At 45.3% G+C, this 25,424-nt stretch overlaps 2 protein-coding genes across 4 annotated transcripts; both read left to right on the forward strand.

Annotated features, from left to right (window-relative positions):
• Nucleotides 1-1,650: 1,650 nt before the first annotated feature.
• LOC113021493 (tyrosine-protein phosphatase vhp-1) lies at nt 1,651-6,843 on the forward strand. 2 transcript variants are annotated; one of them, XM_026166251.1, is made up of 5 exons: nt 1,651-3,473; nt 3,620-3,714; nt 4,195-4,354; nt 4,727-4,850; nt 5,729-6,843. In XM_026166251.1, the coding sequence occupies exons 2-5, from the start codon at nt 3,622-3,624 to the stop codon at nt 6,501-6,503; spliced, it is 1,152 nt and encodes a 383-aa protein (XP_026022036.1). In that variant the 5' UTR covers nt 1,651-3,473; nt 3,620-3,621; the 3' UTR covers nt 6,504-6,843. The 2 variants fall into 2 exon arrangements, with proteins under 2 accessions (XP_026022036.1, XP_026022035.1); XM_026166250.1 differs by having other exon boundaries at nt 1,652-3,473; nt 3,555-3,714.
• Nucleotides 6,844-6,900: 57 nt separating this feature from the next.
• Nucleotides 6,901-24,083, forward strand: rras (RAS related). 2 transcript variants are annotated; one of them, XM_026166273.1, is made up of 7 exons: nt 6,901-7,886; nt 7,961-8,131; nt 9,260-9,347; nt 12,185-12,287; nt 13,840-13,948; nt 21,258-21,376; nt 23,019-24,083. In XM_026166273.1, the coding sequence occupies exons 2-7, from the start codon at nt 8,045-8,047 to the stop codon at nt 23,101-23,103; spliced, it is 591 nt and encodes a 196-aa protein (XP_026022058.1). In that variant the 5' UTR covers nt 6,901-7,886; nt 7,961-8,044; the 3' UTR covers nt 23,104-24,083. The 2 variants fall into 2 exon arrangements, with proteins under 2 accessions (XP_026022058.1, XP_026022059.1); XM_026166274.1 differs by lacking the exons at nt 6,901-7,886; nt 7,961-8,131 and adding an exon at nt 8,683-8,902.
• The last annotated feature ends 1,341 nt before the right edge of the window (nt 24,084-25,424 follow it).

A 25,424-nucleotide genomic window follows, 5' to 3' on the forward strand; every position in this document is an offset into this window, starting at 1 on the left:
TTTTCATTTGACTCCTGTACGACTGAAGCTTGTTTTTTCAAAGCTCGTCTCAAAGTAAAATCACGCCCCCACAGATGAGACCAAATCTTTTTCAAAAGGTGTTTGAACACCACGCTTTAGTTTTCCAAGACAGAACTGGCTACCTGTCTCCCCACCGCTGAAGAAGCGGCGTGCAACGGTGGGCTTATGGATAAGACCAGTCCAAACAGGGACTGTGGTGTGGGCTGCTGCAGCCGTGCCGCTTTGGCTTTCTTTTGTTTTATTCTCCAGAGAAATGCACCGCCTTAATTGGGATTGAAGTAAACATACATGGATGCATCAAATTTACCTCGTGGATCCCAAAGTTTGTGCTGGGACAGAGAAGCTCTCTACACACCTAGCAACATCCCAGCTGCGACACAGATTTCAGTCTGGTCAGCCTAACGTTACAGAATAAATCTGGTGTTTACACAAACAGCTGATATTCAGAAGTTGCTCATATCCAGCTGTGGATCTGAAATTTATCCACAACTCGTCCTGGCTGTTGTGTCATAATCAGCACTGATGTTCCCGGAGTACAGAATGTTAGACACCCAGATGTCCAACACAACTGGTGTGCATGTGTGTGTGTGCGTGTGCGCGTGTGTGTGCGCGTGTGTGTGTGTGTGTGTGCGTGCGTGTGTGCGTGTGTGTGTGTGTGTGTGTGTGCGTGTGTGTGTGCGTAACCAGGTAAGAAAAAGAGCCTGCAGACATTTCTAATACATGGTCACATAATCTTCTGTGGCTGCGCAGCAATCACAGGACATAGAACTTTGTAGTGGAAAACGTAGTGATTTTGTCATTCTGTGCGTGTGTGTACATGAGTTTGTGTGCGTGTCTATGCAGTATCCACTAGCTAATGCAGCCTCATATATTGGTGTTAGGAACCTGTCCAATACCTGTGTTAGATTACAAGATTTACTCTGTAATGAAAAAATGTGAAGTAAAATTATGCCATATATATCCAAACTGATGCTTCCTGTCTCGTCACACTGACACAGTCTTCCTATATGAATGGCAGCCAGGCACAGGGGGCCACAAGCCAGTGCACTGCTAGTGTCTGCACATGCCCGGATAAATGGGGAGGGTCCTGATGTAACATGCAGATCAGCTTGTTTTGTTTTTTAAACGCCTGAACGCTCTCTAGCATTCACACTCTGCATCAGAAAGCAACCTGGGATTCAGACTGGAGTGGGATTAAAGTGATGATGAGATCACCTGATCTACCTGCCTGAGCTGCAGCCAATCAACAATCACCTGTGGTGCTGCTGGCCAACAGTGCACATGCAGAGATGGGACAAAGTACTGACGGCTGTATGAGACTGGACACTGAGGTGGGAGAGAAGGACGTATCTTTATACACTGATTGCAGACATGATGGAAATGTCAAGAAAACGGAAGGATTACTTCATCTTCTTCATGCTCATTCATCCAGCTAAGTAAATCCCCAACAGCTGATTCTGGCTGTGAGCTCAGTTCCTTGATCATTAACATGCAAAGGAACTGAGCTCACATTGTTCAGTGGGCTGGTTTCAGTCATTGTGCAAATGTCCCGTTTCTAAGGTTGAAACCTGCAGTCAGCTGAGACTGAAGAAGCCACCTGATGATGATGATGATGAAACGTTTCTCCACTGAAAGCGTCCAGATGAACAGAATCAACTTTTGGGGATTACTTCCATCATCTTCCTCCGTTCATGAGGAGCAGCTCATGAATGGACGTCCAGAGTAAGCAAGAAGTCTGGGTGGAAAGCCAACTGGTCCAAATCCATATGGAGGTAGAGGGATTTCTGAGTGAGAAGGCAGTGGGCTTTGTAGCCAGACTCATCCCTGAGACTGAAGCCATACCCAAGCCATGGAGAAGGAACCAGGGCATTTGTGTGATTGTCTCAGTCCTCAGGAATGTTTTGCCTAAATTCTTGGGGATCAACATATTTATTCTTTTTATTTTTTGGCAGATGTGAGAGAAGCTTTTGCATCGATTTTGGTCAGCAGTGATTTTCACCTTGAACCTCTCCTGTCGATGGTAGAAAGTTCCACAAGTCACCCGTAACTGCTATTCTGCAAAGGTGTCAGTCCCCTCATCACACAATCACGATTATTGGCCAGGTGTATGCGCAAACACAAGGAGTTTGGTTCTGATCGATGGTGTCTCTCAAGCACAACAATGTAAAACAATATGTAAACGACACGGTACACACACGCAAATATACAGGATTACAGAAATGAATACCACGGAGTCTGCATTAAGTGCAGTTGCAGTCTAGCAGTGTGACAGTTTAACTGTTTAGGAGGGAGATGGTGAGGGGAAAGAAACTTCCTGTGTCGGGGGGTCCTGGTCTGCAGGCTTCTGCACCGTCTGCCAGCAGGTCAAAGAGTCTGTGTCCAGGGTGTGAGGGGTCTGTGATGGTCTGCCCGTTTCCTGGTTACTGAGAGGTCACCCCAAAGAGCTGATAAACCTACTCTGTACATGTTTGACATCGAGCTCATTAACAGCAGTAACTTACTTACCCTGGGTCTACGTGCAGAAATGTTCGGCAAAGCAAGGAAATGGGATCCAGGCTGGAGGATTAGAGTTGCCAGAAGCAAAAGTAAGTGGGTATACAGGACAGCTACAAGTACCCGAGTATCTTGCAGGGCAATCACGATGAAGATGATGACAGACGGGAGAAGTGCCTGACATCAAGAAATCTTATCAGTAGCTAGAAAAGGTAGATCTACAGCACGGAGGCTGTCAACAGGATCCACGTTTCAGGCTGGTTGTGCAAAGGATGCTCCAGAGACGGTTCAGTGTAGTAATAGGATGCAAGCTGGGATACCTTTCACAACGTGAGGAGATCTTAGGTCTTAGTAGTATTAGGAACCTGCACATCTTCAGGGCACAGAGTGCAGACCAGGAACAGCTAAGATGCTGTGCAGAACCATCAAATGCTGCAAACCAATCCGCATGGTTTAAATTAGCATAGAAAGGTGGTAAAGAGTAGAAGAATGCAGGTTAACACCAGAGGGGGAGCAGTTAGCAGCATGCGGACAGGCAAACCTCGGCTGGTTATCCGCCATCAAAGCCTCTCAGTCTCATGTGCAGTGAGATGTTGCACTGTCAGGATACTTTGTTCATCCTCAGGGACATCATGTGGGTCACGGTTGCTCCACTACAGCAGCAGTAACACAAACAGGAGGTCAAAGCCGCTACTGCAGTAAGTACACAGGCCAGATGTGACTGGAGTGAACGTCATGTGCTGCAGCACTCACACTGGTGTCTGTACTGCTGAGGCGGCCCCACGGACAGCTGCGTCTGCGCGTGTGAAAGTGCGGCGGCGCAGTGATTGGCTGAAAATGACATCATCCAGTCCAGATCTATTGTTGGAAAGTTGATGAGCTCATCGTTGAGAATCCAGTGTGAGGAACACAGTGAGGAGGAAGGAGGACCTCGCTGCAGCGCAGCAGCTGACACCTCAGTAAGTACGGCGTGGATACAGCACGGATGCACCGTCGTGCAAAAGAGGAAACGCACACTGTTTGAATGTTTGTCTTCTAAGAACTGGTCACAGGACGTTTCACGCAGCGGAATTCTTTCCTACGGGTGTCGCCTGTGGTGCTGCAGGTATGGTCTTGTCTCGGGACAGAGAGATGGAGCGGCCCCCGCTGTCCGTCATCCTACCGCAGCTCTACCTCGGAGCAGAGAGCGACGTGACGCAGGTAGGAAGAGGACCCGTGCTGTCGCTATCAAAGACATAATAATGTCGCAATAACAGCTCCTGTGCAATGCTCTCACACAGCACAGCAGCACACGCGTGGCTGATGTGGACATTAAATAACATGAACTTACAGCTGCGCATGCTCACGTAAATCTGTTGCCTACTGAGCAGATCATTACTTCATGTGCAATATTATTATATTACCTTATTTTTAAACAATTCAAATATTTCACAAATTACGTGTGAAATATTTTTCTTGAGCACTTTGAGTGATTCTTTAATTTGTAACAAATAAAAAAATAGTGAAGTATAAAGTTAAAAGTGCTCTAAACAATTACCAACATAAATATGTACACAGAGACGATCACAGTTTATATGTGAGGTAGAGCACAGACAGCCAAGTTTCACTGTGAACTCTTGTACAGCAGAAACAAAGCGTGTGTGTGTGTGTGTGTGCGTGTGTGTGTGTGTGTGTGTGTAGGACCAGCTGGCCTCGCTGGGTATCTCCTATGTGCTGAGTGTGAGTCGCTGTAGCCCCCAGCCCTCCTTCCTGCCTGGTTCCAGGTATCTCCGCATTCCTATTGATGACTCTCTGTGGGATAACCTGCTGCCCTGGATCCCACAGGCTCTGCATTTCATTGGTAAGGCCTCACTCTCACATTACAGCAATAGAACAAGATTACCTCAGATTTCTAATGCACATGATCACTAAACACTCACCATGTTGTCATCATTGTGTTTGAACAATGCTTTACTTCTGTGACAGTGCAAGACGTTTGCATTCACGGCTCTATGCAGTCGGTTGAGTTAGCAGTGGCAATACGATAGAAGCTGCAGGCTATGAACCCTCATGCACAAGTCATGACGTTGTTTTTTAGATTTATTTTCAATTTTTAAATATTTATTATTGAATTTTTGTTTTCAAAAATGTAATTTGCAGTGTGGTTAGCTTTAGCCAATACAGCAGCTCTGTGTCCCGCTCGGCTGACTGTCACTATGCACTGTGTGTTCAGACGTAGCCATGTCGTCGGGGGCTTCGGTGCTGGTGCACTGTGCAGCAGGAATCTCCCGCTCCCCAGCTCTGGCTGTTGCCTATGTCATGTACAGTCTGGAAATGGACCTGGACCATGCTTACAGGTATGGCTAGTAGCACAAATTCATCCTGCAGAGGGGACTGAGCTCGACTTTGTCAAATAACATAAGAACACTGAAGAAGCCTTATTGATTTCCTTTCTAAAGCTGAGCATGAGTTGTTTAACTTACAGCTATCAGAGGTTTTCTGGCACTTTCACCACTCCGGTGAAATGAAGTTAACTCTGCTTATGAGTTTAAGTATTTGTGGTCTTGACAGTTGGAGACTTTTACCCATGAAAGACTTTCTCTAAACAGTCCACAGCACATGGTATTCACACTTTTCTCTACAACAGTCAACAACTCCAGAGAACAATGGATGCACACCTTTGTAAAGGAACCAGTATACATAAGTCATGTTTTAGGACTTCTCCTCTCAAAGACCTATATTTTGATATACATCAGAGGATCCAGATATTCCTGCCTTAACAAAGTATTTACATGCAGTTGTTGGAAATGTTTATCTTGCAGGCTGCAGTTGTTTCCTTCCCAGCTGTGTAAATCTGCACCTGTCTTAATCTTGACAGATCTCCTTTGTCCCACTGTTCTGAGTCTCGATGCATTAGGCTTGTCAGAGGAAACGAGCAGATGTAGTCAGTCCTGATCAATAACAAGAAGGCTTTGTGAAGTTACAAGACATTATAGCAGCTTGAACACTTGCTAAACCTCTCAGTTAGTGTATGTATGCACTCTATATAAGCATTATCGAGACATTCAGTACACTCCAATGAGCATCTATTCACCTGTTATTCCTGTTTATTGTCGTACAGCCTGTAATACTGTGGTAACTGTCCCTGTAGCTCATTGCAGAGTACTACCTAGACTCAGTGTGACGTGTGAAATACTAGCAACAATAACCCACATCCTTTCTGTCCCCTTATAAGGTTTGTGAAAGAGCGTCGGCCCTCCATTTCCCCAAACTTCAACTTCCTGGGTCAGCTGCAGCACTTGCAGGGTGCTCTGAGCCAAAAGTCGCGTGGCCACGACCTCCTCATCCAGCAGCTGGCCAGTTGCCTGCCACCTGCTAACGACAGTGTGAACCTCTCTCACAGCAGTCAGAACAGTAACTGTCAAGCTAAGAGCGTCACCGCAGACTCAGCTCAGCACAAAGACAAAGCCCAGCAGAGACGCTGGCTGTCAGAGAGCGCTGACAACAAGCAGCAGCAACTGCGGACTCCTGAGTTGCCTCCCCGTCGTGACCTGCAGCCTGTGCAGAAACCATCGGAGGTTTCAGCTTGCCGTCCCTGTGAGCCCATCAACCCAACGCTAAAGGCCACCCAACTACAACTCCCATCAGGCTCTGCTTCTCTCTTAGAGAAACGTAAAAGCCTTACCCTCTCTTTGACCCCTTTGGGAATATGCCCTTCCTCCACAGCAAACGAGAGGCAACAAGAAAAAATGGTCGAGAGCAGGAAGACTGGCGAGCGCGCCGAGGTGAAGAGTTACCCTGGCTCCTACAGGCAGGCAGAGGCTATCCACAGGAAGCAGCGTCTCTCTGTCAGCCAGCACAGCAGAGCTGAGGTCAAGGAAAAGGGCCTGCTCTCACCTTTCAGCGTCACTCTCAACAAGCTGCTGGGTTGGGGGGAAAGGATACTGCTAGGAGGTGTTTTTGTGCACCCTGTGCAGATGGGACAGCCCGCACTGCCTTACAGGTGCTGAGGATACAAGGAAGCAGGTGGAAGGAGTTATCTGTGCATGTTTGTCAGAAGAAACCAAACTACACAGCTGATGTGCACGTGTAGTGAAAGAACCAATGTCTATTTATTTATTTATTTGTTGCAGAGTTGAATCTAAATGAGCTGAAAAGACAAAAAGCACCCGTTTATCATATTGTTGTGTTTATCATATTGTTGTGTTTATCATATTGTTGTGTTTATCATATTGTTGTTTATCATTGCACAGCGATCCCTGTTTCTGTTGTTTTTAAATGTAGTTGTTGAAAGGCTTTTGCCACAATGGTTTGTAATGTATTTACTGACGAATAAAGAGGACATTTTAACCATGTGTGTTTGCCTGTTTCTCAGTGTGAAGGGACTCGCCAGCCTCTCCACCCAGTAAGCAGAGGGTTGCATAGAAACACAAGCATGCAGTGCTTTGAAGTGCCACAGTGAGCCAAGACTGGAGGTTTGCTAAAAAAACTATTTGGACAAATATTCGTGTCAAAGCAGATCGGACCACAGTGGGTTTAAAAGCAAGTATGTGGATAAAGGGCAGACTTTCAGCTTGCATTCGAGGGCTTTAACAAAAGTGTAGTGTGAACAGGAACTGCATCCACTTTTATACAAGTTCCCACTTTGAGAGGCTCACAAATGACTGGGCGAACTAACATAGTGCAAATCCGTTTCCTGCCAGGTCTTTACCTCAGCTGTTGCTTCTTTGTGCATCTTTAACAACACTGCAACCATTGAGCATGTCCTATTTAGTTGTGTTGCTGCTTTGCTTCAGGCCGTTTTCATTGTGAGGCTGCAGCAGTTTCACTTCACTGCGTGTTTACTTTGCCGTAACACACCTTCGGGATTTCTGAAGTATTCCACGCTGGAATTTCAGACGCTTCATTGTGTTATTAAAGCAGTTTGGTTCCGTTTCAAAGGGCGAATAACATCTTGTACAAAGTTTCACATCCGTTTAATCAGTGTCGTAAGTTCTCACGCTGCACGGGCACGTCCGTAGGAATGATGATGTCACGGATGCTCCGGTGACCGAATAAGGAAGCTGACACCCGAAAGATTAGTTTCAGAGTAGTTTTTAATTTGAAGCAGACGAAGGCTGCCGTGTGTTTGTCCTCGCGTGGGGAAAGTCACCGCCGCCTCTGACATCAGTGTGATGTAGTTGCTGCTGTAGTTTCTTGAGGAAAGAGAAAAGAGGAAGCAGTTCCGCCCAGAAGCTGACTGGAGGCCGACGAGAAAAGAGGCGAAAGAAGAAAAGAAAAGGCGACGGCGATCTGCCACAGTCCCGCTGTAAGGCCCAACTCAAAGCAGACCCGTCGGTGCGTGTTATTGTGCTGCGTGGACAGTGGGACTCCGTCAGGACTTTGCTTTACAGGTGTGGCCCCGAGTCCGTCGTTCGCACACCAAACTTCAGTTTTGAAAACCGTCCATGTTGGTGTCTCCTTACAGTTAGCAGGCTTGCTGCGAGACCGGGATTTAACGCGCCCCTGAGGTCCTGCGGTGAGCTCGGAGAGGTTCTGGTCCGGACTGAAAATGAGTGGAGACGAGGAAAGATTCAAACTGGTGGTTGTGGGGGGAGGAGGAGTGGGAAAGAGCGCCCTTACCATCCAGTTCATCCAGGTACTGACTCCACGACACGTGTAGAACACACTGTGGACCTGTCTGTAGGTTAATGCGTCGATCCACTGGTGGTCGATCCACTGGTGGGTCGTTATTGAGCGGTTATTTCCACGAACTCAACCTTGTCAAGGTTCAACAAGTGACCTGCATTTGGAACAGATGAGCTGTTGGTTAATGGTTCACCACTAAAGTCTTATTCAGCTGTTGAGCAGCAGTCAAACTAAAACAAACACCAGCAGGCTTCTCCCTCCAGATGAAGTCATTCATTGTTAGAATCACAATAAAAGCAGTCAAGAGCTTAGTTACGCATCTGAAACCACCTCGGCCCAGCTGCTCATATTTAACTTGTGTATCTATACTTGATGATGCTTGACTGCTGCAACAGTGTTTAGCCTGGTGTTGGTAAACTGATGTACTGAGGGAGGAAACAGAAGGATGTAAACTTTCCTGGGTATAAACGACAGGTTACTGTTAGATGACTGCTGGGGAACATCGTGATGTCACAACCTCCAGGGACAAAGTTGAGCAGGAGTGCCAAGTTTAGGTTGCTCAGTTCCTGATCATACAGGAGAGTAGGTGGAGAAAGAAACAGGGGTTATCTATGAAACACAGTATAGTGTGACAGTAGATTTCCATTTGAAATATTTTTAAATACTTAAACTCTAAACATGTTAGCAGTGCACTTCAGTAAGTTGGGTACCTTCCACCCTGGTTCTGTTAATGTGTCGCTGGGAATTGTTCCGTTCTGAGTCGGTGCTTCCACACTGTATGGTAAGTTTCTTCATTACCTCGGGCAAGCTTTTGTTGCACTCTGTTTAACACAGAAAGGTCTGCATTAAACTGGCTGCCTAATGAACGGCTGTAGTACAGTCACTGAGCACTGTAGCAGTAAATAGTGGATTATAGAACACTGAAGGAGAAGTACTGACGTGGTTACATATTCAGTCTAAACGTAATAATTCTCTGGGCACTTTTCATCATTTTTGCTGCGTCACTTTTGTTCTCGCCAGCTGTAAGTAATATAAATAAATGCCTGTTAGGCACTAGGCTTGGTTATGAGAGGTGTAAAACAAGCCAAGCTGTTCACAGTGTAGTGTTGATGTTAATAACTCGGAGTGTGTTCCACAGTCGTACTTTGTGTCCGACTACGACCCCACCATTGAAGACTCCTACACCAAGATCTGTACCGTGGATGGAAAGGAGACCCGGCTTGACAGTAAGACATTACACTGGAGATATACATGTCCTAATTCACACAGTGTCAGAGTAATTGCAGGGTTTGGAAAAAGCTTTGGGTGAAAACAAAGGGTGTGTTACATTGTGATGTGATACAGGCAGTGTGTTTGCTCTCTGGATGTTTCATTTCCCTTGTTAGGACTTGTTAGTGGGCTGGTGCTGTCAGGGTGGTGTGCTGGGCCACGCTGTTCTTTCACCACTTATTTGTGAATCATCAGACGCAGCAGAGGTGCTGTTTGTAAGACTCTTCCTCACCCTTCACAAACATCACACTTACCCTAATTGATACAGTTTAGTGATTTTTTTTTTTGGTGAATGCAACAGTAGAGAATCGGTTTTAGTGAAACCACTAAGAAAAACACTTGTTTCCTTAGTGGGTGATTTTTATGACACAGAACAAGTGAAACTTCAGCTTAATGTTACAGATGTTCTGTTAGCAGTACAGGTCACCATGTATACACTATATTTGGAAAAGGTTGATTCTGTTCATCTGGACGTTTTCAGTGGTGGTTTTCATCCAGGTGTTTATAAGGTTGGAAACCTGCCGTCAGCTGGATGAAACATCTATCGTTTCATTTTACGCTATCGTTTGTTTCGTGGTGTCGCAAAATAAACTGTTTACGGCAATATTCATGGTTCTGATGGTCACTGTAGTTATTATTAATTTTCTCTCTCTCTTATATTTAATATAACCACACTACGGACGGACAAGCGCCTGTTTTTATGCGTTGTCGTTAGCAACAACGACGGTAAAACCATCGCATGTCCGCTTGTTTATTTTCCACATAAACCTTTCACAATAAAGCTCAAGATCCTGTTGAGACTTTTCAAAATAAACGGAATCACGTGAAAAAGTATGCAGAGTGTTTATGGATGAGAAGTAAAAAAGAGCCGCCAGGTGCTAAAAAGTAAACCTTAGACTCAAACGTTAGAACAGGCTTTTCCCCGCAGCACGCCGTGTGATAAATACAAAGAAAACGGCGGCCGTTACAACCTGTGTCTAAAAATGTGTCGTTTCATGCATCGACTCCGGGTACACGGCGCCCAGCTGGAAACACTTCACCTACCCGAGATTCACAGAATTTACAGAAAATATTATTTTTTTGTGATTTATATCGTTACCGGGACGATGGAGGTTTTATATCGGGATATGAGATTTTGGTCATGTCGCACAGCCCTGGGAGGGGCCATTGTCACCTGTTCCCACAAAGTTGCGAGCATGAAGTTGTCCAAAATGTCTTGGTATGCTGAAGGATTAAGATCACTGGAACGAAGGGGCTGAGCCCAGCTTCTAAAAACAACCCTACACTATAGTCCACCGAACTTTGCATGTGGCACAATGCAGTCTAAGTAATGCTCTCCTGGTAACCACCAAACCAGGACTTATTCATACGTTTGCCAGATTAGTCATTGCAGAGAACATGTCTCCACTGCTCTAGAGTCCAGTAGTGGCGTGCTTTAATACCACTGCATCCCACGTTTTGTAATGTGCTTGGTGATGTAAGGCTTGGATGCAGTTGCTCACCCGTTCCATGAAGCTCTGTATGTGCTGTTCTTGAGCTAATCTGAAGGCCACATGAAGTTTGGAGGTCTGTAGCAGTTGGGCCTCATCTGCTGACCCTGCTCTGACTCACCACTTTGTGTGAGTTGCTGACCTTCCTAAATGAGACACAGGTGAAACTTAAATAGTGGCTGATCAGCCCACAAAACGCAAAAAGGGGTAGAACACACAAATACCCAACTGAAACTAACATAACAAATCCCATCCCCCCCCATGATCCAGAGTTGTGGTATGGCCCAATTTGCAGGTCTCCATATAGGCTTGCTCCGCCCTTTTTCCGCCCCTGGTGGTGGCTGTAGCTCAGGTGGCAGAGCAGGTCAGCCACTAATCAGAAGGTCGGTGGTTCGATCCCAGGCTGCATCCTGGCTGCATGTCAAATATCCTTGGGCAAGATACTAACCCCGTGTTGGCCTACTGGTGGTGGTCAGAGGGCCCGGTGGCGCCAGTGTCCGGCAGCCTCGCCTCTGTCAGTGCGCCCCAGGGCGGCTGTGGCTACAATGTAGCTTGCTATCGCCAGTGTGTGAATGTGTCTGTGAATGGGTGAATGACTGAATGTAGTGTGAAGCGCTTTGGGGTCCTTAGGGACTAGAAAAGCGCTATACAAATGCAGGCCATTTACCATTTTCCACCTATTAGCTCATCACTGAGGGACTGGGAGCAGCTGAGGTAACTGAGCAAACAAAGACAGATTAAATCATAAAGACACAACAGTGTAAACTAGACTGTGCACACTTGTTTTAGAATGCAGTGTTCTGTATGTACATTAGTTCTAAATCAAAACAAATTCTTTATTATCCTGTAAATTAAATCCTGTATTTAAAGAAAGAAAAGTGTAGGTGTAGTGTTACGTGTAAGCCTCTACACTGTTTGGCAGATATTCCCACGTGTGGCTGTAACTGCAGCCATCACACTATAATACCACGTCACTGTAGAACATTTAGCAGCCAGAAAATTTCACCACTGCAGTTCAGTTCAATGTCTTTTCTATAGCGCCAGTTATCTATACAACAGTTGCTTCAAAGTGCTTAAATCACGGTGAAATTCAGTGAACTCCTGAGAGCAACCCATCCTTTCACAAAGTGTCCGTAGAAGTGCTCAGCATGTTGGGTTTTATACACCTGAGGCTGTAGAAGTGATTGTACCAATGATTTGGATGGGTGAGTGAATACTTTTGGCAATAATATAGTGTATGTCTGTGAATACTATGTATGTTTTGTATTTATGTGTATATGTGATCATGTCTCTGTGTGCATCAGTCTTGGATACAGCAGGTCAGGAGGAGTTTGGTGCGATGAGGGAGCAGTACATGCGGTCTGGAGAAGGCTTTTTACTGGTGTTTGCACTCAATGACCGTGGCAGGTACGTGTGTGATGTTTGTTTGTATGTCGCTTGTATAGAGTGCTATAAAGTTATACTCTAAAGCTATGTACACACGATGTAGCGATGTGGCAGCTAGAGACCACAGGAAGCAAGTGACTGAAGTGACTGCGAGTCAGCATTAAGAATAGAATAGCCTTTTATTGTCATTGTACATGTACAAAGAAATTATGGGTGCGCCATGCGCCCACCGCCGGGGCCACGCGCCCGCCGGGGCCACGCGCCCGCCGGGGCCACGCGCCCGCCGGGGCCACGCGCCCGCCGGGGCCACGCGCCCGCCGGGGCCACGCGCCCGCCGGGGCCACGCGCCCGCCGGGGCCACGCGCCCGCCGGGGCCACGCGCCTGGGAGTGGAAAAAAAAATAGTAGAGATATCAGGAATAAAGCGCAACAAAAAGACGTATATACAGTCTAGAGAAATATATAGCCAACAACAGAAAGGGACATGTTGGAGAGCAAAGTGCTTGGTTGGAGGTAGCACAAAGGAAAGACTTGGTCTGCATAGAGTCCGTCTGTGGTTGGCCTGAAACATGAGGGTAACTGAGACCATGGCCCAGGGTACGCAGCTGTTAGTGAGTCTGGGGCTGTGGGACCCAGACTGAAGACCACTGAATACCATTGATTGAGATGTGACCTGGTAGGAAATATCTTAGAGGCTCAACTGGAACCTGGAATCTCTTCAACCAGTCATCATCTTCAAAGTGATGTGCGATGAGCAGGCTGGTTCCTGTGTAGATGCAGTTTCATTTCTAGTAATATTTCCTTAGAGAAGGATGTATAACATGACAAGTCCAGCTCTGTGAAACCAATTCTTGTGTACAGAAAGGTCCTGGTTTCCATTAGTAAGTTGTTCCTGGGTCAGGTTTCACTTCATCTTTTTTCTTCTGTTTTGGGTGCTTTTCCTCCTGGGCACTCTTATGGTCCAGCTTTTGGTTTCTAATGTATTACTTCATATAAAAGACTGTCCCCATTCTCAGGAGGAGGAGAGAACCACAACTTTAGAGTGTGATGCCACATTTTATTCATCTGAAACTCAATTATGGACAAGAAAGACACAAATGTAACCTTTTTGTAATAATCTGGTCCTGTGTTATCTTTTGCCCATTTACTCTCAGAGCACCTGCACACTACACTGCAGTACAGGGGGGCGTGGAGCCCTCCAGCCTGCATGTCAAAGTATCTTTGAGCAGATGGTGCACACAGTTGCCGCCAGTGCGTCACAGTGTGTGTGAATGTTATATGACTTGTAATAGAAAGTGCTTCAAGTACTTAATTAGAAGTGAAAAGCTGCATCTGTAAGTCCAACACTTCAGAAGAAACTCACCGTAGCCTCTGCTGTTTGGTAATGAATCTTTTTCAGCTTCAGCCGAGGGTTGAACCAGGAACAACCACACAGTAACAAAAACAGACTATTTAACAACACAGTATGTTAATATATAAGGAATAAGGAAGACTTTGTCTGGAACTATTAAAATGGATATGAAGGGCTATTTTAATCTGTGACTGGTAATGATTTCTGTCCTTCCAACTCTCAGCTATCATGAAGTCCAGAAGTTCCACACCCAGATCCTGAGAGTGAAAGACAGAGATGATTTTCCCATGGTGCTGGTTGGAAACAAGGCAGACCTGGAACAGCAAAGAGTGGTAACTAACAACAACCGATACTCCTCTATAATGTCATTTTTCTTCTATTCCAGATTCAATTCAATTCAATTCAATTTTATTTATATAGCGCCAAATCACAACAAAAGTCGCCTCAAGGCGCTTCATAGATACAGAGAAAAACCCAACAATCATATGACCCTCTATGAGCAAGCACTTTGGCGACAGTGGGAAGGAAAAACTCCCTTTTAACAGGAAGAAACCTCCGGCAGAACCAGGCTCAGGGAGGGGCGGCCATCTGCTGCGACCGGTTGGGGTGAGAGAAGGAAGACAGGATAAAGACATGCTGTGGAAGAGAGACAGAGGTTAATAACAGATATGATTCAATGCAGAGAGGTCTATTAATACATAGTGAGTGAGAAAGGTGACTGGAAAGGAAAAACTCAATGCATCATGGGAATCCCCCGGCAGCCTACATCTATTGCAGCATAACAAAGGGAGGATTCAGGGTCACCTGGTCCAGCCCTAACTATATGCTTTAGAAAAAAGGAAAGTTTTAAGCCTAATCTTAAAAGTAGAGATAGTGTCTGTCTCCCGAATCCAAACTGGAAGCTGGTTCCACAGAAGAGGGGCCTGAAAACTGAAGGCTCTCCCTCCCATTCTACTTTTAAATACTCTAGGAACAACAAGTAGGCCTGCAGAGCGAGAGCGGAGCGCTCTAATAGGGTGATATGGTACTACAAGGTCATTAAGATAAGATGGGGCCTGATTATTTAAGACCTTGTATGTGAGGAGCAGGATTTTGAATTCAATTCTGGATTTAACAGGAAGCCAATGAAGGGAAGCCAAAACAGGAGAAATATGCTCTCTCTTTCTAGTCCCTGTCAGGACTCTTGCTGCAGCATTTTGGATCAGCTGAAGGCTTTTCAGTGAGTTTTTTGGACATCCTGATAATAATGAATTACAGTAGTCCAGCCTGGAAGTAATAAATGCATGAACTAGTTTTTCAGCGTCACTCTGAGACAGGATATTTCTAATTTTAGAGATGTTGCGCAAATGGAAGAAAGCAGTCTTACATATTTGTTTAATATGTGCGTTGAAGGACATGTCCTGGTCAAAAATGACTCCAAGGTTCCTCACCGCGTTACTGAAGGCCAAGGTAATGCCATCCAGAGTAAGAATCTGCTTAGATACCATATTTCTAAGATTTTCAGGGCCGAGTACAATAACCTCAGTTTTATCTGAATTAAGAAGCAGAAAGTTAGCGGCCATCCAGGTCTTTATGTCTTTAAGACATTCCTGCAGTTTAACTCATTGGTGTGTGTTATCTGGCTTCATGGACAGATAGAGCTGGGTGTCATCTGCATAGCAGTGTAAATGTATGCTATGTCTTCTAATGATGCTGCCTAAGGGAAGCATGTATAATGTAAACAGAATTGGTCCTAGCACTGAACCCTGTGGAACTCCATAATTAACCTCAGTGTGTGAAGAGGACTCTCCATTTACATGCACGAATTGGAGTCTATTAGATAGATATGATACAAACCACTGCAGAGATCTACTGCAGAAGGGAAGTTCTGGAATCTCAACAGTTTAGGAGATATCTGCAGTTTATAAACAACTTTTCTGGCTTAGTCTCATTTATTCCACAAATTATTATACAAGCAGAATCAACTCCTGTAACTCAGGAGCTCCAGGCATCCACTTATCAAATGTCCAAGGTTCCAATTCCTGTAATCTGACAGTTAAAGTGTGCCTGTGACAGATGAACCTGCACCCCAAATTACTAAAAATAATATAGAGGAAGATTGGAAAATACAGATGCCAGTCCATTTACTCTATTAATAATTGGACCACTGGTTCAGAGACAGGTCCTGAAAGGACTGGAAAACCACAGCTCAACAACGTACAGACGTGGACAAAACTGTTGGGACCCTTCAGTCAATGAAAGAAAAACTCATAATGCTCACAGAAATAACGTTAATCTGACAAAAGTACAAATAAATACAAATTCGATGAATGTTAACCAATGAAAGTCAGACCATGCTTCAACAGAATTATTTAAAAAATAAATGCAGGGAGCTAGGGCTGCCACAAACAATTATTTTGATAGTCGACTAATCAGATCATCATCCACTGGACGTAAAAGTACAGCTTATTGCACCAGCAGCATCTGCTCTTATATAACTATCATTAGCTTACAGCTTTAAGTGTTTCAGGTGCTAACTAAAAATAAAGACAAGATGATAGTTTATTAAATTTTAATGAAGTTTGCAGATTGTTTCAGTGAAGTTTAATAAACTGCTTGCTATCTAAAATATAACAGGACACTGGAGTAAATTCTGGAGCATCTCACACTTCTGATAATCAGCTGTCTGCTTGACGTTTATTCAGCTGTGTAAAAACTTTAATCTCAGCCAAACCGATTTACTCAGGAACAAATAAAACACTGAAAAAAGCCAAACAATAACATTGTTAATTTATCTAAGTGACTCATATATCATGTTTAACCTGAGTAGCGAAAGACGGCGGTGGGTTTGAAAACGATTTGCCGGGAGTCCGGTGTTCTCACGGCGCTAGTGAGCCTAGCCCCCGGCTAGCTATCGAGCTAGTGGGTAACAGACGTCTCCGAAAACGAGAGAGAGAGAGAGAGAGAGAGAGGGAGCTGTGCGTGAAGTGTGATTTTTTTTTTTTTTTTTTTTTTTGGAAGCAAAACAGCAAAAGTCAGAGTGAATTCATGACGATGTTTACGTGAAGCGTAGTTTGGATCTTCTTTTGCTGCTGGTTTACTCAATATTGTTTAGAGAGATAAAACTAACAGCTGTAGAATCGGCGCAAAAAGGGCGTGAACACAAAGCGTGGAGCCGCCGAAACATCAGAATCAGCGAGCTGTCGGCTTTCAGCCCCGACCGTGTCCGTGCCGTCGGGTGAGAAAGCCACATCTGACTGATTCTGATCCATCGGTGGGTCCACGCTTTGTGTTTACATCTTTGTGCAGAGGCCGTGTTGCTGCTCTCATTTACTGTTTTAAATGTTTGGTGGTTGTTGAAATTTTGTGAGGTTTCACCTGAGATTCTGGCGTTTAGGGCAAAATACATTTATATAAAAAAATCGATTCAGGATCTTAATCAGAATCAGAATACTTTATTGATCCCTGGGGGAAATTATTTTTTGTTACAGTGCTCCATTATAAACCAACATTAAGACAAGACAGACAATACACTAACTAAGAATAGTACAATATATACATATATATACATGCATACATACATAAGTCACTCATAAATAAATAGCTGAAAAAGAAACATGTGTAGCTGTAGCAGCAAACAGTGTGTTAAGTGGATGCGTTGTACAGGGAGATGGCCACAGGCAGGAAAGATTTCCTGTGTTGTTCAGTGGTGCATCATGGGTAATCTCAGTCTCTCACTGAACGAGCTCCTGTGACTGACCAACATGTCATGGAGTGGGTGGGAGGTGTTATCCAACATTGTCTTTATCTTGGACAGCATCTGCCTCTCCGACACCACCTTGAGGGAGTCCAGCTCCATCCCCACAACATTGCTGGCCTTACGGATCAGTTTATTAAGTCTGTTGGCATCTGCGACCCTCAGCCTGCTCCCCCAGCATGCAACAGCATAGAGGATCGCACTGGCCACAACAGACTCGTAGAAAATCCTCAGCATTTTCTGGCAGATGTTGAAGGACCTCAGTCGCCTCAAAAAATAGAGACGACTCTGGCCCTTCCTGTAAAGTGCTGTGGTGTTTTTAGCCCAGTCCAGTTTATTGTCAATGTGTACTCCAAGGTATTTATAGTCCTCCACAATGTCAACACTGACCCCCTGGATTGAAAAAGGGGTCAAGTGTTTCCTGGTCTTCCTGAAGTCCACGATCAGTTCCTTGGTCTTTGCCACGTTGAGCTGCAGATGATTCTGCTCACACCACGTGACAAAGGAGTCGACCACAGCCCGGTACTCTGTCTCATCATCCCTGCTGATGCATCCAACCACCGCAGAGTCATCAGAAAACTTCTGAAGATGGCAGGTCTCTGTGCAGTGGCTGAAGTCTGTGGTGTAGAGGGTGAAGAGGAAGGGGGAGAGGACAGTCCCCTGTGGTGCCCCTGTGTTGCTGATCACCTTGTCAGACACACACTGTGGGAGACGTACATATTGTGGTCTTCCTGTCAGGTAATCAACAATCCAGGACACCAGAGAAGCATCCACCTGCATCGCTGCTAACTTATCACCCAGGAGGGTCGGCCTGATGGTGTTGAAAGCACTGGAAAAGTCAAAAAACATGACCCTCACAGTGCTCGCCGGCTGGTCCAGATGGGTGTAGACACGATTGAGCAGGTAGATGATGGCGTTCTCAGTTCCGAGACGAGGCTGATAAGCGAACTGAAGGGGATCCAGATGTGGTCTTACTATGGGTCGCAGCTGGTCCAGGATGAGCCTTTCCAGGGTCTTCATGATGTGGGAGGTCAGTGCCACGGGCCTGTAATCCTGGGGGCCACTGGGACGTGGCGTCTTTGGTACAGGGACGAGGCATGATGTCTTCCACATCACCGGGACCCTCTGCAGACTCAGACTCAGCATAAACAGTTTATGAAAGACTCCACACAGCTGGGGGGCACAGGTCTTGAGGACGAGGGGACTCACTCCGTCTGGTCCAGCAGACTTGCCTGAGTGAAGTCTCCTCATTTGCATCTCAACCTGGTATTGAGTGAAGGTGATGGGTGGGGGAGGGGTGTCAGGACTCTCACAGGAGGCAACAGCGCCATGTGAATCGATATCACGTTATCCAAGCCAGAATCGATTTTAATCGATGAATCGATTATTACCAGCACACCGCAGACCACGGCCTCTCTGTGTGAGGATCTAAACGTATTCTACGCTAGATTCGACACAGCGAACACCACGAGACCGGACAGTGTGCGCACCGCGGATGACGTCAGTGCGCACACTGTGTCTGAGGAGGATGTGCGGAGGTGCTTCAGGAAGGTGAACGCACGCAAAGCTACTGGTCCGGACGGGATTCCCGGCCGCGTCCTCAGGTCATGCGCGGCTCAGCTGGCTGGAGTGTTCACGCACATCTTCAACCTTTCCCTCTCTCTGTCTGTAGTCCCAGCCTGCTTCAAAATGGCCACCATCGTCCCTGTACCCAAATCCTCCACCATCTCCTCATTGAACGACTGGCGACCTGTAGCCCTGACCCCCATCGTAAGCAAATGCTTCGAGAAGCTGGTCAGGGACTTCATCTGCTCTGCACTACCCGACTCACTGGACCCTCTACAGTTTGCATACCGCCACAACAGGTCCACTGATGATGCCATAGCCCTGACACTACACACTGCCCTGTCACACCTGGAGAAGAGAGACACGTATGTGAGGATGCTGTTTGTAGATTACAGCTCAGCATTCAATACCATCGTTCCCTCGAAGCTGGACAGGAAACTGCAGGATCTAGGACTGAGCAGTTCCCTCTGCAGCTGGATCCTTAGCTTCCTGTCTGACAGACGCCAAGTGGTCAGACTGGGCAGCATCACCTCATCCCCCATCACACTGAACACTGGTGCTCCACAGGGGTGTGTACTGAGCCCTCTCCTGTACTCACTCTACACCTACGACTGCACAGCCACTAACAACTCCAACATCATTGTGAAGTTTGCGGACGACACTACAGTGGTGGGTCTTATCACCAACGGTGATGAGACGGCTTACAGGGAGGAGGTCAGCGCCCTGACCCACTGGTGTCAAGACAACCATCTCACCCTCAACGTCGCAAAGACAAAGGAGCTGATAGTGGACTTCCGGAGGTGCAGAGAAGTACACACCCCCATCACCATCAACGGCGCTGCTGTGGAGAGAGTGAGCAGCTTCCGGTTCCTTGGAGTACATCTGGCTGAGGATCTTACGTGGTCAGTACACACAAACAAAACAGTGAAGAAGGCGCAGCAGCGCCTCTTCTTTCTCAGGAGACTGAAAAGATTCGGCATGAGCCCCCGCATCCTCAGGACCTTCTATCACTGTGCCATTGAGAGCATCCTCACTGGATGCATCACCACCTGGTATGGCAACAGCACCGCCTACAACTGCAAAGCTCTCCAGCGAGTAGTGCGGTGCTCTGAACGGATAATTGGAGGTGAGCTTCCCTCCCTCCAAGACATCTACAGGAAGCGCTGCCTGAGGAAAGCGGGGAGGATCATCAAGGACTCCAGTCACCCCAGCCATAAACTGTTCAGACTGCTTCCATCAGGAAGGAGGTTCTGCAGCATCCGGTTCCGTACCAGCAGACTGAGAGACAGCTTCTTCCATCAGGCCATCAGACTGCTGAACACGTCATAGACACCTCAGCTTCACTACTGGAACTTTAACATTATGCACTCCATACTGTACAGGGCGATCGTGGCTCAAGAGTTGGGAGTTCGCCTTGTAATCGGAAGGTTGCCGGTTCGAGCCCCGGCTTGGACAGTCTTGGTCGTTGTGTCCTTGGGCAAGACACTTCACCCGTTGCCTACTGGTGGTGGTCAGAGGGCCCGGTGGCGCCAGTGTCCGGCAGCCTCGCCTCTGTCAGTGCGCCCCAGGGTGGCTGTGGCTACAATGTAGCTGCCATCACCAGTGTGTGAATGTATGTGTGAATGGGTGGATGACTGGATATGTAAAGCGCTTTGGGGTCCTTAGGGACTAGTAAAGCGCTATATAAATACAGGCCATTTACCATTTAATGCCACTGTTTTCCACATGTCTCAACTCTGTATATTTTTATATATTTTATTTATTGTTTACTCTATTTAATTTGTAAAGTATGTGTACACACACACACACACACACACACACACACACACACACACACACACACACGTAGAAAAATATTTAGTATACACATCCAGAAATGCATATACTATTATATATTGTACATATATTTATTAGTTTCAGATGTAGCCATTCTTGTATTTTGCTTGTTTACATTATTGTATTTTGCACAACTCTGTTGCTTGTGAAGCTCGCACACAAGAATTTCACTCACATGTGCTGTACCAATGTACCTGCACATGTGATGTGACAATAAAAGTGATTTGATTTGATTTGATTTAAAACCCACCCCTCTGTTCAGATACTTCCAACAGGTGTATCTACTAAAAATCTCAGAATCTGTGACCTTGACCTCAGTGTCCCCAGTGTTTTGGGTTTTTTGTCTTGTCCCACAGGATTTTTAAGTCTTCTGCTTGTTGAGATTCCTTACCTTCATTTTTTTCAGGACAAAGTGACAACAGTGACAAGTTTTCTGCATATTTTTACAGGATGACAAGAACAGCACTGGATCTCAGATGTGATATTGTTTATTGTGTCTGCAGATACCCAAGGAGGACGCACAGGCGTTTGCCAGAGAGAACAGGATCCACTACATGGAGGCCTCGGCGAAGAATCGCTTCAATGTTGATGAAGCCTTCTTGGAGCTTGTGCATATTATTAGGTACAGTCCTTATTTATGAGAGTTTGTTTTAGTTCACGTCCCTGCTGGGACTAGCGTCGTTTGAAGCTTTGTAAGATCACAAAAGACGCAGGAATAAGTAGCAGGATTTAAGTGTGTAATAACGGACTGAAACAGAAGATGGCAGCACTGCATGTACAAGGATGCCAGCTGCTGTTAAACCCCGAAGAAGAAGAAGCTGTGTCCCAGAATTCATAGCGCCCCAGCTCAGTTTCCAACAATGGCGGCAGCTAGTTAGTTTTAATATTACTCTTATTATTCTTTCTGGGTAACAAAATAAACATTTAACATATTTTCAGGGAGAATGTAGCTGTGTAAACCTCAAATATCTGCTCAGTTTATCAAGACACCACATATTTTCAAAAGCGCTCCGACGTTTTCGGAGACGTCTGTTACCCACTAGCTCGATAGCTAGCCGGGGGCTAGGCTAACTAGAGCCGTGAGAACACCGGACTCCCGGCAAATCGTTTTCAAACCCACCGCCGTCTTTCTCTCTCAGGTTAAACATGATATATGAGTCACTTGGATAACTTAAAATGTTATTGTTTGGCTTTTTTCAGTATTTTATTTGTTCCTGAGTAAATCGGTTTGGCTGAGATTAAAGTTATAGTTTTTACACAGCTGAATAAACGTCAAGCAGACAGCTGATTATCAGAAGTGTGAGATGCTCCAGAATTTACTCCAGTGTCCTGTTATATTTTAGATAGCAAGGAGTTTATTAAACTTCACCGAAACAATCTGCAAATTTCATTTAAATTCAATAAACTATCATCTTGTCTTTATTTTTAGTTAGCACCTGAAACACTTAAAGCTGTAAGCTAATGATAGTTATATAAGAGCAGATGCTGCTGGTGCAATAAGCTGTACTTTTACGTCCAATGGATGATGATCTGATTAGTTGACTAATCATAAAAATAATCGGTGACTATGCTGTAGGAAGTAGTGGTCACTCTTATTACAGCAGTGTTTCCCAGGACTAATCAGGTGGAACCAGATAATCTAACACGGCACACCGAAGCCACCGGCGTGCGTAACGGGTAGCAATGACATTCTCTTCCACTAGAGGGCAGTACAACCACCTGCTTTAATAAATGTGTTGCCAACTAAGTAAAACAGAAGAGGACAAAGAAGAACTTAAATAACAGTCATGCTGTGAGACTATGCAGCGCATAACAGCAATAGATAAATTTAAAAAGAAAAAGTGTTCAGTCTGACCTGGTCCTGGAGAAAACGCGACCCAGATGAAGGCCCTAGCATGAGTAGTGGTCAGAAGGAAGCAACATTTTTGACATTTCTGTTTAGTGGAGTGCTGCGGGATTTTTCTAATGTGAAATATGAACTGTGCCTCTAAAGCCTGGGAAACACTGTATTACAGCACCATTACCAACTTGGGTTTAGTATTCATATTTTGGCACTGGGCAAATTTTGGCATGGCATTTTATAACCAAAGCTAACAAATTGTGTCAAAACCTGTGACAACAGATACATCGTTGGATTTTGTGACCAAGAATTTTTCTTACATTATTCAAGCCAGCATCATATATGGTTGATACTGAATCGCCTCTGTGAATAGGAGCAAAGTGTGAGGATGATTAATCCCTTTATCTGTTCTCCTGCTTTACAGACAGTTTCAGGAGATGGAGAGCCCTCCTCCAACTCATCACACAGGGAAGGAGAAAAGTCGTGGCTGTCCCTGTGTCATCCTTTAAGCACTATTATTACGAATACCAAAGCCTCATTCCTCTGCAGAAAGGTGTTTTTGTGTGTACATATGAGTGTGTATGTGCGCAAGAGAGAAGGTGGATCAGTTTCTTTCCAGATGATTACATTTGCACTTTTGTTAAAAGCAACATTTAATTTGGTTTAATTTTAAGTAGAGAACTGAAAGGAAGAGGTGTGATCAGCAGCAGGGCGGCACTTGTGACGCAGATTAATAATAACGTTACAACACAAATCATAATTTGTGTCCACAAATAGAAATATCACCAAAAAATGTAGTATATAATTCACTCTTCAGTGATGCTATTTTAAACAAATCCAGATACCAGCATCTGCAACACCACGGCATCCATAACTGTCTGAAGAAATTACATTAAATGTGCTATGTGCAAAAATTAGCATGTCATAAATGGACAAGTGCTGATTTTCCCCTTAGCATGGCTTCGTATGTTAAGTCGTAAGGGCCAAAGCGATGCCATTTTCCATGCCCTCCTGCAAAGGGGCAGGAGAGCTCCAAAGAAGTATTATTATTCAAGACAAAAAGAAGAATCATAGCAGAAGCTGGAGTCAGTCTCAAAAGACGAACAATATTGAATACATCCATGAATAACATGTCATTTAAGATCCTGATCAAATGACAGTATTGGCCATGTGTTGTGCGATGGCTGCATCGTTGCATCGTGGTACTCTATACTATGTATTTGGGGGGTTTTGTACTTTTTCTTTGTATTTCTCTACTTTATCATCGTAATTGTGAAAATGCAGTATAAGCGTTTTGAGTGCTCCAGTGTAGTAGAAAGTGCTACAGAAGAACCTGTCCATATACTGGAAGGGTGTGGTCACAACTTCGTGGGTCTCCAGGTGGCGAGAAGCTTGATGTCCTAAGAACAGTTAAGATACTGAACAGAACCCGAAAATATATTGAATTAAGTCACTTTTATAAACTATTAAAACATTTATCTGAACTTTATTTTTCTTTTGTCTTTTCTCATAAATGTCTCATTGTAAACTTTGTTGTGTCACCTTTTACTGTCAGTCTATGAATTTCAGAGAATTTACACCACCATCTACGAACTGTTGTGTCTGTGTGCTGACACACAACAGTAGCAGTGTGTCTGTGAAGGTGCTCATCCAGGTCATTGTAATCTAAGGAGCTTGCAAAGAAAAGCGTCTGGACTTCTTTAAGTTGCTTGAAGACGTTTCACCTCTCATCCGAGAAGCTTCTTCAGTTCTAAGGTCAAATGGTGGAGAGTCCCAGATATAAACCTAGTGGGAGTTTCCCCCCACAGAGGGACAAAAGGACCCCCTGATGATCCTCTAATCGCCTGAGCCAAGGTGTGAAACTGGGTGTGGGTCCCAATCAGCCAGAGTTTCGGGTGAGTTCATTGTGAAACCTGGCCCCACCTTATCATTCGAATTCCTGAGATCAGATGGCCCAGGATGTGAGTGGGCGTTAAGGCGTCTGGGAAGGATCTCAAAACTGGATTATAGATGGCAGAGAGTTGGTGTCGTAAACCCCGCCTCTGTTCAAAGATGGTCGCTCACAGTGGACATAGATGCTTCTTTCACTCCTCTTTCAAACCATCTGTCCTCTCTGTCCAAAATGTGAACATTGGCATCCTCAAAGAGTGACCTTTGACCTTTAGATGCAGATGGATGCTGAGTCTTGTCCTGTGGAGGTGGCTCTTCTGTGTTGTGCCATGCGCTTGTGAAGTGGCTGTTTGGTCTCTCCGATGTAGAGGTCTGAGCATTCCTCGCTGCACTGTACAGCATACACCACATTGTTAAGTTTGTGTTTTGGCGTTTTGTCTTTGTGATGAACCAGTTTTTGTCTGAGGTATTGTTGTCACTGAGGAGTGTAGTGATCTTTGTGTGGTAATCTGTTGTGTTTGGAACAACAGTGCACCTTCCCTTGCCAGCTGGTAATATGGTGATGTTGTGGTCTTTGCTCAGGGAAGCGATGGCCTTCTTCTCTTGTATTGTGAGGTTACATGGAGGGACTTTAGCACTGGGGAGGGAGGCTGAAACTTTCAGCTCTGTTTCTGTTTGTGACCATTTATTAATCCTTGTGGTGGTTTCTGTGGCTGTGATGAGGTCCACTATGGGCAACTGTTGAGGAGAAATGGCAAAATTAAGTCCTTTGTCTAACACTTTCTTTTCAGGTTCAGTGAGATTCCTGAAGAGGATCATTAAGGGGTCCTTTGTCCCTCTTGGGGGGACACTCTCATAGGGCTTAAATTTGGGACTTTCCACCATTTGACCTTAGAACTGAAGAAGCTTCTTGGATGAGAGGTGAAATGTCTTCAAGCAA

Source organism: Astatotilapia calliptera, chromosome 4, assembly GCF_900246225.1.
Source record: "Astatotilapia calliptera chromosome 4, fAstCal1.2, whole genome shotgun sequence".
Lineage (NCBI taxonomy): Eukaryota > Metazoa > Chordata > Actinopteri > Cichliformes > Cichlidae > Astatotilapia > Astatotilapia calliptera.